The sequence below is a fragment of the Ceratotherium simum genome, chromosome 4, assembly GCF_057802395.1.
Source record: "Ceratotherium simum simum isolate JZ-2026a chromosome 4, ASM5780239v1, whole genome shotgun sequence".
Classification (NCBI taxonomy): Eukaryota; Metazoa; Chordata; class Mammalia; order Perissodactyla; family Rhinocerotidae; genus Ceratotherium; species Ceratotherium simum.
Genome location: NC_141903.1, coordinates 39,290,477 through 39,305,138, shown reverse-complemented (window position 1 = coordinate 39,305,138; position 14,662 = coordinate 39,290,477). Strand labels below are relative to the sequence as shown.

Sequence of the window (14,662 nt, the reverse complement as noted above, 5' to 3'; positions counted from 1 at the left end):
TCTAATTTGTTGGCATAAAGTTTATCATAGTATCCTTTATAATCTTTCTAATTTCTGTAGGAGTTGTTAGTGATGTCTTCATTCCTGATTTTGGTAATTTGTGTCTTGTTCTTTTTTTCTTCATAGGGTTTACCTGAAGGATTGTCAGTTTTGTTCATCTTTTGAAAGAATCAACTTTTCTCTTTTTCACTGATTTCCACTCTAATCTCTATTATTTCCTCTATTCTGCTTGCTTTGGGTTTAGTTTGCTTTTCTTTTTATAGTTTCTTAACATGGAATCTTAGGTTATCAGTTTGAGCTGTTTCTTCTTTTTTGACATGTATTCAAAACAATTTCCCTCTAACCACGCTTTTAGTTGCATCCCATAAATTTTGATATGTTTTGTTTTTGTTTTTATTCAGTTCAAAATATTTTAAAATTTCCCTTGTGATTTCTTCTTTGATCCTTGGATTATTTAGTAGCATGTTAATCTATTTCCAGATATTTCAGGATTTCCCAAATTTCTTTCTGTGAAGTGGTATCTCATTGTGATTTTAAAGCCGCTTTGTTTTGAGACCTTAAACTCCTTAGTTTGTCACAAGTTAGAAGTAAGGTATTGCCATTTTAGACGTTTCTTAAAAGGATGATGTTTTTGTGTGTTTGTGTGTGTTTGTGATGATACTGAATGACTCTACTGTGTTTTCCCAGGAGCCCCACATTCCTAAGAACAGTTAAATTTCAGGCCCCCCAATAGTTTTGTTAATGTTTAAATAATGTCTTTGCTTTTTCAAAGTCTAGAATTTATCTAGGAATTTTTCATACTAATTTGCTTGTAATTCATTGACTCTACCTTCATTTACAGCAAAATGTCTCAGAACATGTATTTCTGGATTTGAATTCCTGCATCTCTACTTATTTGCTTTGCAGCTTAGGGTAGCTGTTTTAAACCTCTAAGCCTGAGATTCCCCATTTGTAAAATAAATAGAGATAGTATTTACATGGAAATTATTAATGAGTTGATTGAATTAGACGATATATGTAATGCTCTTGGCATATAGCATCAGGTAATAGCCAGTAAAGGGTATTATCATCCTCCTTCTGAAAATATGGACTGTATCTACCCCACCAATCATTTTCCTTTTCTTCTTCTCCTGATTCTCCAGAGATCAGAGAGTGCAGTTTAGTAGAGTGGTGTGTTAGATGTTCCTTGGAGTATAACTTGTCTCAGCCAAACAACTGAGTCCCTTTAGAGGCACTTGGCACTCGTCTTTTCACCCTCGTAGATGTCTTTTTTTCACCAGTTTCTTCTCATTTCAGTCTTTTTTTTTTTTCTCTTATTTCTTTGACAGAGAGATGACAAAAGGCAAATCAAAGTTAAAATGCAATGCCTTGAATCCCTAATAGTGTGTCCTTTGCCTTGAGCAAAGGCAGAGCTTTTCTTTGTCTCCTTTTTATCCTAACCAAAATTGTCTTTTTAGTTTTGCTTAGCATTTTTTCCCCTACAAGCTTCTTATTCTTGGCTCTAGCTTTCCTGACACTATTCTTATAACTTCCTGCTACTCATTTGTATGTCTTTGGTTATGGGCCCCTGCTTGTTCCATCTTTTGTATAAACTTCTTTAAAATCTGAGCTTTTAGGACTTCTTTCTATGGGTCCACATTGGTTTATTTTTCTCTATTTCTCCTCATCTGAATTCTTTGCAATTGAATAATCAGAGTTGAGTTTTAAAAGTTAACTAATTCTTTTGCACTGTCTACAGTAGGCCACGTGACCACTCTTAAGTTTTTGTCGGACGTTTTTTATCCCTGCCTTTCTTGAAAGAAAATTGAGGGTGTATGACTTCTCGGCCTGGTTTCAGGTCCAAGAAAGACACCCTACTAGCACTGGATAAAGAGTCCATGTGTCCCTCCCACCCATTGTGCCCATTATGAATTGTTGACCTTTTCTGGCACTTGACATATAAATGTATACCACCTTTTACCCGAAGATAATGCTCACTTGGTTGTGGTTTTTTTCCTTTTCTTTCTTTTTTCTTTTTATAAGGCTTTATTTTTTAGATCGGTTTTAGGTTCACGGCAAATTTGAGTGGAAAGTACAGAGAGTTCCCACATACCCCCTGCCCTCACACCGCACAGTCTCCTCCACGACCAGCATCCTGCACCAGAGGGGTACATATATTACAATTGATGAACCTACATTGACACATCATCATCATCCCAAATCCATAGTTTACATTAGGATTCATTCTTGGTGTTGTACATTCTGTGGGTTGTAACAAATGAATAACAAGATGTATCCACCAGTATAGTATCACACAGAGTAGTTTCACTGCTCTAAAAATCCTTTATGCTCTTCCTGTTCATTCCTTCCTCCCTCCTAACCCCTGGCAACCACTGATCTTTTTATTGTCTCCATAGTTTTGCCTTTTCCGGAATGTCATATAATTGGAATCGTACAGTATGTAGCCTTTTGATTGGCTTCTTTCACTTAATAATGTGCATTTAAGTTTCCTCTATGTCTTTTCTTGACTTGATAGCTTATTTCTTTTTCATGCTGAATAATATTCCGTTGTCTGGATATTTATTTATCCATTCACCTACCAAAGGACATCTTGGTTGCTTTCAAGTTTTGGCAATTACGAATAAAGCTGCTATAAACATCCTTCTTCAGGTTTTTGTGAGGACATAAGTTTTGAACTCTTTTGGGTAAATACTAAGGAGCACATTTACTGGATTGTATGGTAAGAGTATGTTTACTCTTACTCACGTTAGTTTTGTAAGAAACTGCCAAACTGTCTTCCAAAGTGGCTGCGTTATTTTACATTCTCACCAGCATTGAATGAGAGTTCCTGTTGCTCCACATCCTCACCAGCACTTGGTGTTGTCAGTGTTTTGGATTTTGGCCGCTCTAACAGGTGTGTAGTGGTATCTCATTGCTATTTTAATTTGCGTTTCCCTGATGACATATGATGTGGAGTATCTTTTTATATGCTTATTTGCCATCTGTATATCTTATTCAGTGAAGTGTCTGTTCATGTCTTTGACCTATTTTTTAATTGGTTTGTTCATTTTCTAGTTGGGTTTTAGGAGTTCCTTGTGTATTTTGGATAACAGTCCTTTATCAAATATAACTTTTGCAAATATTTTCTCCCAGTCTGTGGCTTATCTTCTCTTTCTCTTGATGGTGGCTTTTGTAAAGCAGAAGTTTTACATTTTTAATCAAGTCTAGCTTATCAATGATTTCTTTCATGAATTGTGCCTTGGTGTTGTATCTAAAAAGTCATCACCATTTTCAAGGTCTTCTAGATTTTCTCTTGTGTTATCTTCTAGAAGCTTTATAGTTTTGTGTTTTATGTTTAGGTCTGTGATCCATTTTTAGGTAATTTTTGTGAAGGGTGTAAGGTCTGTGTCTAGATTCATTTTTTTTTTGCATGTGAATGTCAGTTGTTCTTGTACCAAAATGAAAAGACTATCTTTTCTCCATTATTGCCTTTATTCCTTCATCAAAGATCAGTTAACTGTATTTATGTAGGTCTATTTCTGGACTCGCTGTTCTCTTCCTTTGATCTATTTGTTCTCTCACTGGTACCACACAGTCTTAATTACTGTAGCTTTATAGTAAGTCTTTAAGTTGGGTAGTGTCAGTCTTCCAATTTTGTTCTTCTTCAGTATTGTGTTGGCTATTCTGAATCTTTTGCCTTTCCATAAAAACTTTAGAATTAGTTTGTTGATACCCACAAAATGGTTTTCTGGGATTTTGATTGAGATTTCATTGAATCTACGGATCACGTTGGGAAGCACTGACATCTTGAGAATATTAAGGCTTCCTATCCATGAACATGAAATATCTCTCAATTTATTTAGTTCTTCTTTTTCTTTTATTAGAGTTTTATAGTTTCCTCATAAAGATCTTGTACCTATTTTGTTGGATTGTTACCTAAGTATTTCATTTTTTGAGTGCTATTATAAATGGTAACGAGTTTTTAATTTCAAATTCCAGTTGTTCACTGCTGGTATAGAGGAAAGTGATTGACTTTTGTATATTAACCCTGCATCCTGCAACCTTGCTATAATTGCTTATTTGTTCCAGGAAGTTTTTTTTGTCATTCCTTTCAGATTTTCTATATAGACAATCATGTAATTTGTGAACAAAGACAGTTTTATTTCTTCCTTCCCAATCTGTATACCTTTTATTTTCTTTTCTTGTCTTACTGCATTAGCTGGGACTTCCTGTATGTTGTTGAAAAGGAATGGTGAGATCATTCTTACCTTATTACTAGTCTTAGCAGGAAAGCTTCTAGTTTCTCACCATTAAGTACAATGTTAGCTATAGGTTTTTTGTAAATGTTGTTTATCAAGTTGAAGAAGTTTCCTTCTACATTAATTCCCCCTTATCCATGGAGGATACGTTCCAAGACCCCCAGTGGATGCCGGAAACTGCGAATAGTACCAAACCTTATGTATGCTGTTTTTTCCTATACATACATACATATAATAGTTTAATTTCTAAATTAGGTACAGTAAGAGATTAAGAGCAGTAACTAATAATAAAATAGAACAGTTATAACAATGTACTCTTATAATAAAAGTTACCATAGATCTTAGCAACCTCAGCACACAATTTTTTCTTTTTCATTCCTTATTAAGTCTAGAACTTTAACCTTTTCACTTAAAGGAAGCTCTTTACAGATTCTCTTTGATTTATCTGAATTGCCAACATCACTACTCTTGTGCTTTGCGGCTACTATTAAGTAAAATAAAGGTTGCTTGAACACAAGCACTGCACTACACAGCAGTCAATCTGATAACCCAGACGGCTACTACATCACTTAAGGACGGGTAGCATATACAGCATGGATACGCTAGACAAAGGGATGATTCATGTCCCAGGTGGGATGGAGTGGGACAGTGTGAGATTTCGTCATGCTATTCAGAACAGTGTGCAATTTAAAAGTTACGAATTGTTTATTTCTGGAATTTTCCATTTAATATTTTTGGGCTGCAGTTGACCACAGATAACTAAAACCACAGAAAGTGGTTTTACAAACCGCGGATAAGGGGGACTACTGTATTCCTAGTTTGCTGAGAAGTCTCACTTAGTTTTTTAGTTCAAATTTTTGTTTAGAATGATTGTATAGATACTGGTATAGTTAAATCTTTCAGGTTGCTGAAACAGAAGTTTGTCATCTTAAATTCAAACTGGGATTAGATTCTGCTAGAAAAACAATTTAAAATATGATGTTGCCTATCCTTGTTTTTGTATCGTTTTTTAAATCGTCATAGTCAAGGCATTTCTATGGTTTGCTTTTTGGATACAGACTTAAAGCTGGGAAGGATAGTGAGAATTAAGTGAAATATCTGAAAATTTTTGTGTGTGTGTGTGTAGTGCTTGGGTTGGGTTAAAGGCAAACACATAAAGAGTTTGAAGTTTCTGATAATCATTCATTAAATGTTTTTTCTGTGTGGTTTGTTCACAGATGTTCAGCCTGTTGCCTATGAAGAGCCCAAACATTGGTGTTCAATTGTCTACTATGAATTAAATAATCGTGTTGGGGAAGCTTTTCATGCATCTTCTACTAGTGTGTTAGTAGATGGATTCACAGACCCTTCAAATAACAAAAGTAGATTCTGCTTGGGTTTGTTGTCAAATGTTAATCGTAATTCGACAATTGAAAACACCAGGCGACATATTGGAAAAGGTAATTTTGTCATTTTCCTACATTCAGTTGAATTCAGTCATTTGTTGTGCTTGCTGTGTACCATGCATCGTGTAAGGTGCTGGAGCATACAAAGAAGCCTAAGGCATAGTCTCTGCCCTCGAGTTGTAGATGTCAAAGAATGTATTAAGTGAAGACATAATCAGTCCTCTTTTCCTAATCTTGCTTATTAGTTTCTCTTCATAGTACTTAGGATCTGAAATCATACTACGTTTATGTTTATTTTTTGAGTGTCTTCCTGACTGGTATATAAGCTTTACAGAAATTAGTCTTGTTCATAACATTATCTTCAGCAGCAAGAACAGTGCCTGGCTCATAGTAAGTACACAACAAATATTTATGGAATATGTGAATGCTGGTAAAGGATTAAAATTTTATAATTATGATATTTGTGGAGTATTTTGGGTTGAGATGACTTGTAAGTAAATTTCTATTATGTTAGCGGAGCAGAGTTACAGATAGGAAATCCAGTTTGAATGACATAAGTCTTCAATGGCTTCACCATCACCCCTCCTGCCTTTTAAATTCAGGTAACAAGGTTTTATTTATAATTCATCCTGCAAGACAGTTACCACAGTAAACAAGGGACTTTCCACACTGCAGTGAATTATCAGATTCTCATGCGTCAAGTGGTCAGGAAGGAAACCTATCCTAGGTAGAGTGTATTACCTGCTTCTTAAGAAGTTTTGTTTTTACCACTTGCTGCTTTCTCCTTATTTGACTTGAGAAAGTCTTTGTCCAAATTAGGAACAAAAGGTAAATTACTATAATTGTGATATGATTTCTTATAGAAGAGATTCAGAAAAATACTATGGCCAAAAATAAGTTGAAAAGAGTTTCCAATCTCTTTTGACTTTACTGCCAACTTGCCATGGTTTTTTAGGTAAAATGCCTTACTTCCATGCATTGATTTTCCCTCTACCTTAGAATAATTTAAGAGAAATCTACTTGGTGAATTCTTAAATTCTAGAATGAATTTTCCCTTTTTTCCCAGTGTACAGTTCTAGGACCCTTTCTTCCATGGGTAATTTTTATTTGCTCAGAAATAAAACATAGTTGTTAATATCACAGCCTGATACAAGTCTGTGACTCACATGTCTGCAGAGAGGTACGTATGTACAAGGATGGTCTTTTTAGCACTGTTTGCATTAGTGAAAAGTTAGGCAGACGTTAACTTCTTGATTATCTTTGGCAGCGCAAGGCCATCTAGTGGTAGCTTCTATCTAAAGACTGTCAGGAGTCGGCCATAGAGGAGTGGGTATTCTTGATTGCACCTCATACAGCCTCTAGTTTCGTTATACTGCTTTGTTAAGTTGACTCTTGTAATGCCTGTCTTTTTAAGGTGTTCATCTGTACTATGTTGGCGGAGAGGTGTATGCAGAGTGCCTCAGTGACAGCAGCATATTTGTACAGAGTAGGAACTGCAACTTTCATCACGGCTTCCATCCTACCACTGTCTGTAAGATTCCCAGCAGCTGCAGCCTCAAAATTTTTAACAATCAAGAGTTTGCTCAGCTTCTGGCTCAGTCTGTCAACCATGGGTTTGAGGCAGTATACGAGCTCACCAAAATGTGTACCATTCGAATGAGTTTTGTCAAGGTGAGTGGGTTGTGACCTGTAGCTTAATTTGAGTCACTGTAAATATGTATATTATATGTCTGTAGGATATAATAAAAGTCTTTGTTAAGTGAAGGGTGGTAATTACTTTTGACCTAATTTAATAGGCTTTTAAATGAAATTCTTGAATTTATAACTTTAACCACATGGCAGGTCTAAGATTTTATTTTATAATCCAGGTATTATAAAATTCATGGTATTGATATTGATTTTGATATTGAATAGGGGCTGAGTTTATAAAGAATTTCAGTTAAAGACTAAATTGCTAGAGAGCATTTAATATTAAAATTACTTTTGTAAGTTCCTTAGCTTCAGCAGTTTTTGTTATCATTGAATCCCATTAAAGTGATTTAAAGAATTCTTTAGAATACTAAAATTATTTTCTTGTTTCTAAGCTCTGTTATTAAGGGTTTGCAAATCAAAGAATTTTTGAAATTTATCATTTACTCTTGGCCTGATTTTATTGGCATTCCAAAGGTGATGGTTCCTGAGCATAATTTGGAAAGAATTTTAGTGATATATTTAAGCAACCTGTATTATATTGACTTAGTCGTTAAGGATTTAGCCAAAAAAGAGCAACTGTCAAATTCTATGTGTGGGTTTTTTCTTTTTGGCATTCAGTCCCACAGGCGGATGTTTCCTTGCTGCTTTGCTATGGGTCTGTTATGTGCATTAGCTTGTCGCTAGCCTTGAAGGCATGTCCCCCTTTCTATGGAAATAAGACTTTTATATGACTGTTAATCTCTACTCCTCCATCCCTTCCCGCTTTCCCCTGGCCTAATTTTCCTGGGCCAAGACTACAATAAGCAGTAAAGCAGAGAGCTTGATAAATCCAGGCAAGTAAAAGTGAAAAAATTAGATTTTAATCTTTGGAGTTTTAGGCTAAAGTGTTCCAACTCACTTCACCCCAGTAATTTCCCGTCTTAAAGGATAATTGATATGTGGTTGCCGCTTTAGTTACACTTGCATGCGTTGATCAGATCTACAGTGCTTTACCTGATATTAAAAAAAAACCTGAAAACCAAAATCTTTTTGGTAACAAAATCTGTTGTGAATTTACATGAGGCTGTTTATGGGTTTTATTTATTCCATTAAGTGAAAATGTATCTCACTGTAGAAATATTGTTTTAATTATGAGATATTGCACTATATTAACTTTCTAAAATTAAAAAAAAAATTCTGAAACATATCTTGCTCCAAGGGTTTCTATTAAGGGAATTATATGTTATTAAAAACTTCATATATCTTTCAATATTGCAGCTTTTCTGTTGCTTTTAATTCCATGGTGAATGCTAAGATTGGTTGTGCGATCATTTTTTCCTTTAAGTACATTCAACGTGTCTCTGTTGTTAAGTATCTTTTTGTTACTATGTTAAAATTGGTTTAGACTGGTTGACAGTTTAAAGATGGATTTGCTGATATCTGTTCATTCTCATAGGGCTGGGGAGCAGAATATCACCGGCAGGACGTTACCAGCACCCCCTGTTGGATTGAGATTCATCTTCATGGGCCTCTTCAGTGGCTGGATAAGGTCCTCACTCAGATGGGCTCCCCTCTGAATCCCATATCTTCTGTTTCATAGTGCAGAAGTATTCTTTTCAATTATATTATTAGTGGACTTGATTTAATTTTAGAGAAACTTTCAGTACAGATACTGTGAGCTTACCTGGAAAACAGATACTACAGCTTATTTTTTTCTACATAATTGTGACCAATACGTTTGTATTTTGTGACGAATCTACATTTGTTTGTATTCATGTTCAACTCAAAAGTGTTGTGAAAGATGCACAGTATCATGCCCCAGTTCAGAAGTTTGGCATTGATCTTAAACTGGAACATATTTTTGCCATATTGTCCCAGCAATTTTCTTATTAAATTTTTTTGAAAAAGTGATATATCACATGATGAAAAATTATAATAGTAGAAGAGGATACACAGTGAAAAGTCTTCCCTTCTACTTTTGGTCCTCCAGAAGCTGTACTTTTACTAGTTGCTTTGTCCCACCAACTTTAAAAAAGTATAATTCATTGTTTTGTAAAAGTGTATGGTAGGGGCTTAAAAGAAACTGTAAAAAAATATCTTTTATTTGAAGGAACACTATGGACTGCTCTAACAAGTAGTGTTCAGTAAAAGCAAAGTGATAGTTTTCTAGGTGACATCATAAAATTTACCTTTAATACAGCTAAGTGTTTGTCAGTGTATTGTGACTTCACTCAATATATCTTTTGTAAAACATTTCCTTTTATAAAAAAAATTACTGCAAACATCGGATCTCCAGTATATGTCATTTAATCAGAATCTGTCATAAGTACTACTTTATAGCTAGTGACAGTGCATGCACGGCCTTGTTTAGCTCTGTTTGCTACTTTTGGCCAGTGTTGCAAGAACTCTAATTTTGGCATGCATTAATCTTTTATTTTGCACTTTGATGGGTGACAGTTTTTAGTGTAACCTTTTGTGAAACACGCTCAAGTGACTTGGACTTAGATGCTCATCCTTACTTGGTACCCCTTTTGTATTAACAAACACTGCGATTTATAGGTTACAGTTGTAGCTTTTTCTAGCTTTTGTTGTATTTTCAACCTAGGTTATAAGAGTTATTCTATAGCTCCAACTTAAGGCGCCTTGTTAATTCTCTACAGTTTTATGGATGTTATTAATGTTGGAAAATCATGTACTTAATCCCATTGCTCTTACTTGCATCAGTCTCCCCATGCAAGGACCTGTGTACGGTAGCCACAGGAGCCTCTTCAGTCTGGCTTCAAGCATGAGGCTACTGGTCTGATACTTAAATGAATCAGCAGTGGTTGTTGAGATAGCTGATTTTAAAACATTCACATGTTAAAGAATGCAGACGGTTTTCTCAGTTACGGTGCATGCTCTTTTCCCATTTTTTTTTAGCACCTAAGTGGATGCTCGTCTCCCAGAACACAATCCTCAGAGAGGAAAGACGTGAAAACTCTAAAATATCCATTTAATCAGTTATGCTTAAAGGCTTTGGGTAAAGGACTCTTAACCTCTTTTTCTAGGGAGTGCATTTGACTAAATGGACACTTAGTATGGCCTGAGAGCAAAGACATTATTTTGAGAAAAATGACCTAATTTACCTATCAGAAGAAGCCTATTTTCTGGTGCCTATTGAAAGTATATGGAGCCATGTCAATCTTCTGTTTAAAATGTTAGTTTGGCTTGACTTTCTACTTTGCCTTTTCTGCTTTTATGAGGGAAAAAATGCATTTTTTGAGGAAAGGAGAATGCTATTCCTTTTGTTTTTTGTGACATTATTTATTGCTTTTACCAAGTACAGCCAATGAATGGTTTTAATTCTTTCAGATGGAGTGCCGTATGTGTTTCAGCTGACAGTCCTTTGCTAGGTAAAAGGAAACGTGCTGACAGTCACCTGAGCCTTAAACATAAGTTTTACGTGACATGTGTTCTCAATCTTCCAGAGCTGTGTCAGCCACTTGAAAGAGGATTAGTGCTAGAACTTAGGTATTTACGTCATTCTTTTACTTACCAGGCTCATGGCACGATCTTTGGAACAAATTTGTGGAAGAAACCACCCGGTGGGAATGACAGATACATGTAATCAACTTCAGTGGGCTTCAACTTGTGGAAACCATTGAATTGTTTTTATTCGTGTTACAGCCTTCAGAGTTAGCAGGATTTTATGTGATTGGCCTTTTCTGTGTTTTCTCTAAGGAGTTGTGTCTCATGAATGACAGTACTAAAGCTATTAATTGTTAAGAGTTTCATGGAGAAGTATAAGCCTGTTGTATTTCCTAAAAGTTGTTAACTCCACACCCTTGGACTTTAAATGAAAACTTTGTTCTGTCTAGCTGCTTCTGTAATTCCTGAGAATGCCCAATATCTATGGATGGGAAATAAAACTTGCCAGTAGGATAAAAAAAAAAAACAAACTAAAATTCTGACCAATGGAAAGAAAGCACCTCTGAAAGAAACCATTTCAGAAAATTACAGTTTTAATTTTTTATTTAATCTCCTGAATGATTTATAGTCAAATTTATGAAAACATCAACACCACTAGAGTAATCATATTTTTTAGCATGTACAACATATTAATAAATGCCAGCTGAAAAGATAGTGTCTGGGAATAATAAAATTACAACCAGCTTGGTAAAGGCAAAAAGAGGAATAGAATCAAAATTAATCTCAGTAATGAATTAAAGGACAAAAAGTTGTTGATTAGGGGAAAAAAAGAATATAGGAGATGCATTTGACTAATATCTCTACATAATAGACTATGGTATGGTTGGTATTGCCTGGCTTAAGTTATAGAATGTAAACTAGTAGGCATGTTATTGATCCACTGAAGCTAACGTTTTCTTCTTTAGAGAAAATTTAAGGAAGATAATCAAAATGTCAAATATATATATATCAGTATATATCATTTTTCACATTTTATTGTTGTTGTATAAGAAAACTGTGATAATAGAAGTGGCTGGGTTTCTGAGGTGAAATCCACAGTAAGATTACTAGAAACTTCCATAAGCTGCACCTAATAGTACAGAAGGAGGATGTAGCTGTTTTATACTTTTCATAACATTTGAGAGTAAGACATCCTTTTAGGATGTAAAATGATCAATAAGTATTCAGATCTGAAATCTGTTGTCAAGATAAGAACTGAGGCTCCCATTATAAAACCTCTGGTATTACCTGAGGTTTCCTGTGGGAAATCGTTCCCCTGTAATAGTGTTCTGTTGAAGGGGAAAGTTTATACAAAAAATAAAATCCTACCAATGGCAGAGAAACTCTACCAAGTTTGAGAGTACCTGTTTATTAAGTGCTGTACTTCCAGTGCAGAGAGCATCTGATATACCAGATTGGATCTGTTTCTTTATACTTTTTCTAGTTGTTTGCTTAATATTACTTTGGGTCGTTATCGCTTTCCCACTTAAAATATATTAATATCTTTTATACTTCCTGAAGAAGGAAGAATCTTTTGATAATTATTGAATTTAACTTCCAATGATTAAATTTTGGACCTATTAACTTTTGAGAGGGTCAGAGCCCATCTTTGTCTTATTAGTTAAATCCTCACTTAATCTCTTGGGTAGGAATATAAACATGTGTCCTCATTAGACCCATCAGCTAAATAAGCAAGGATCTTTTAAGGTAGTAGTTGCCGGTGGTTTTAGAAGTGTTGGTGATTTTTATGAGAGGGCGTTTTCCTGAGTGTTGGTTTATGGGTGGTCTTCTCGGATATTAACTAGGGCAGCTTTTTTGGGGGTAATCTCAGGTTTGATGCCTGTTTCCCCCAGAGCATCAGCATTTTTCTCATTGATACAGGTGGGATTCTGGGGAGATTTTCTTCTCACAGGGGATGCATGTATGGAAAGTGAGAGTTCAAGCCATTTTTTCTGCATAAACAGTTCTACCTACTGGACAGAAACTTGGACAGTTCTTTGGAATTCACTGAATTGCAGTTTAGCATGTCCTAATTACAAGAGGTAACAGTATTTATCAAGCCTGTGTTACATTGGATTATTTATAATAGAAACTTATCTTCTAAAATACAACTGTGTTATAATCGAAGTGTTACCCTAAAATTGGATTGTTTACAAAAACCAATGAGAGAGATTTTAGGCATCAATTTTTTTTAAAGTAAGAGCTTATGCTATAATATCTGCTGGTAGCAATTGCTGTAAAACAAGTGATGAGTTGTTTTGTTGAAACAGTCTTTAGAGAGGATTCTTCTTTCATGGCAGAGTGAAAAAGGTTTGTCTGGTTCTTGTCCAAATAATTCTGTTCTTAAAATTCTTAAAGTCATCATGAACCGGTGTCTTTTAAGGATTTATTTGAAGATGCTATTTTTAAAAAGTTCAGAATTTTGTGTACAGGTAGGTTTTTCCCACATTAATAGGTAGTGCCTTTTTAATACTAGCTGGTGTTAGCTATAACAAAACTCCAGTGAGGCCATACAGTCCCAAGTTCTTTGTAAAAGAAGAAATCTTTAGAGTCAGCTTTTCCGTTCTAATACCATCGGGGATGATATGCTTTGATTTAGCCATAAAGCATTTTGACATAGGGACTGTTGAAAATAATAGTTGGGCAAATGATTTTCTTCTTAACCTGGTTGGTTAAGGTTGCATTTTGAAAATCACTTATTTTAAAATTGGATAGGATTGTAATAATGAAAATTGGATGTTTGTACGTACCTGCCCATGTTCTCTTAAAAAGATATTTTATACACAGATGATAAAGACCAAACCATTGGCTACACTATAAGTCTGCTTCTTATTTGTACTTGTTCTGCTTCTGTTTATGTTGTAGAAAATGAAATTCTAGCAACATGCTTCAATTCTGTTATCTTTTTGATACTTATGTATTAGGTTTTACTATATTGTGCTTTTCAAAGCCATAACTCTTAAGAACTTTGGTTTTGCATTTGTTTGCTAATACTTTATTTTAATAAACCTCAAAACATGCTTAATATGTGTGTGTTTTTGTTTGTTTTTTAGTACTCTGTTTTGACTTAATATGTTTCACTGAGTGGAGTTTTAAAAAGGAGGAGATTATCAGTTGCTGTGACCCGCCTGTTATCTGTGCTTATGTACTAGCGGTAGACAATGGATAGACCAGGCCTTTCCACTCAGCATGAGATTTGCTCAGAATGATCAATATTTTTCCATTCTGTTTGGAAGAGTGTTGATGTGCTTTTCTTTGTTTAGTTTTGTTTTGAAAAAGGATTTGGATCTAGAGTCTGGGATTTTTGAGTTTAACCACTAATTTCTCTTCTCTGGATTTATCTGTAAATGAGAGGTCTTGACTGGATGATTAGAAGGTAGAATAACTCGTAGCAGAACTGGCTCTGGAGTCTGTCTGCCTGCATTTGAGTTCTGGGCTACATAGCTTTCTTAGCTGTGTGCCCTTAGGCAAATTGCTTAACCACTCTGTGCCTTAGTTTCCTGAAGTAAAAGTCTACTAAATGGGATTTTGGGGAAGATTAAATAATGTAATACAAATAAAGTACCTAGAACAGTGCCTGGCACATAAGAACTCAAGTCTTTATCATTATTTTCTCTTACATTTCTTCTACTTCTTTGATTGAGAGGAATTATTTCTATTTCTGTTGCTGCTTGACCTTAGTAGATCAACCCTTGCTTATCCATATTGCAAATTAGATTTATTTTTCTTTATTTTCTCCTTTTTAAAAAAAATTTTAAATCACAGATTAGTTTTATCATCCCCACCAAGTGCACACTTTTCCCACCTCTGTGTTGTATATGTAAGAACTGCAAACTCATTCTAATTAGGAAGAGATGGTGAAAATCCATGTGGCCCCACTAACCCAAACTAAATAATTTAACCCAAAAGAATAAATATAAA

General features: G+C 34.9%; 1 protein-coding gene across 5 annotated transcripts in view; it reads left to right on the top strand.

The window, feature by feature from the left end:
* The window catches only part of SMAD5 (SMAD family member 5), a 48,657-nt gene extending 34,891 nt beyond the window's left edge, over nt 1-13,766 (top strand). For all 5 annotated transcript variants that reach the window (XM_014795821.2, XM_087429759.1, XM_087429761.1 and 2 more), the window contains 3 exons: nt 5,456-5,677; nt 7,038-7,294; nt 8,751-13,766. In XM_014795821.2, coding sequence (XP_014651307.1) covers nt 5,456-5,677; nt 7,038-7,294; nt 8,751-8,894 — 623 coding nt within the window. In that variant the 3' untranslated portion in view covers nt 8,895-13,766. The remainder of the gene's footprint in view (nt 1-5,455; nt 5,678-7,037; nt 7,295-8,750) is intronic.
* Nucleotides 13,767-14,662: the final 896 nt, after the last annotated feature.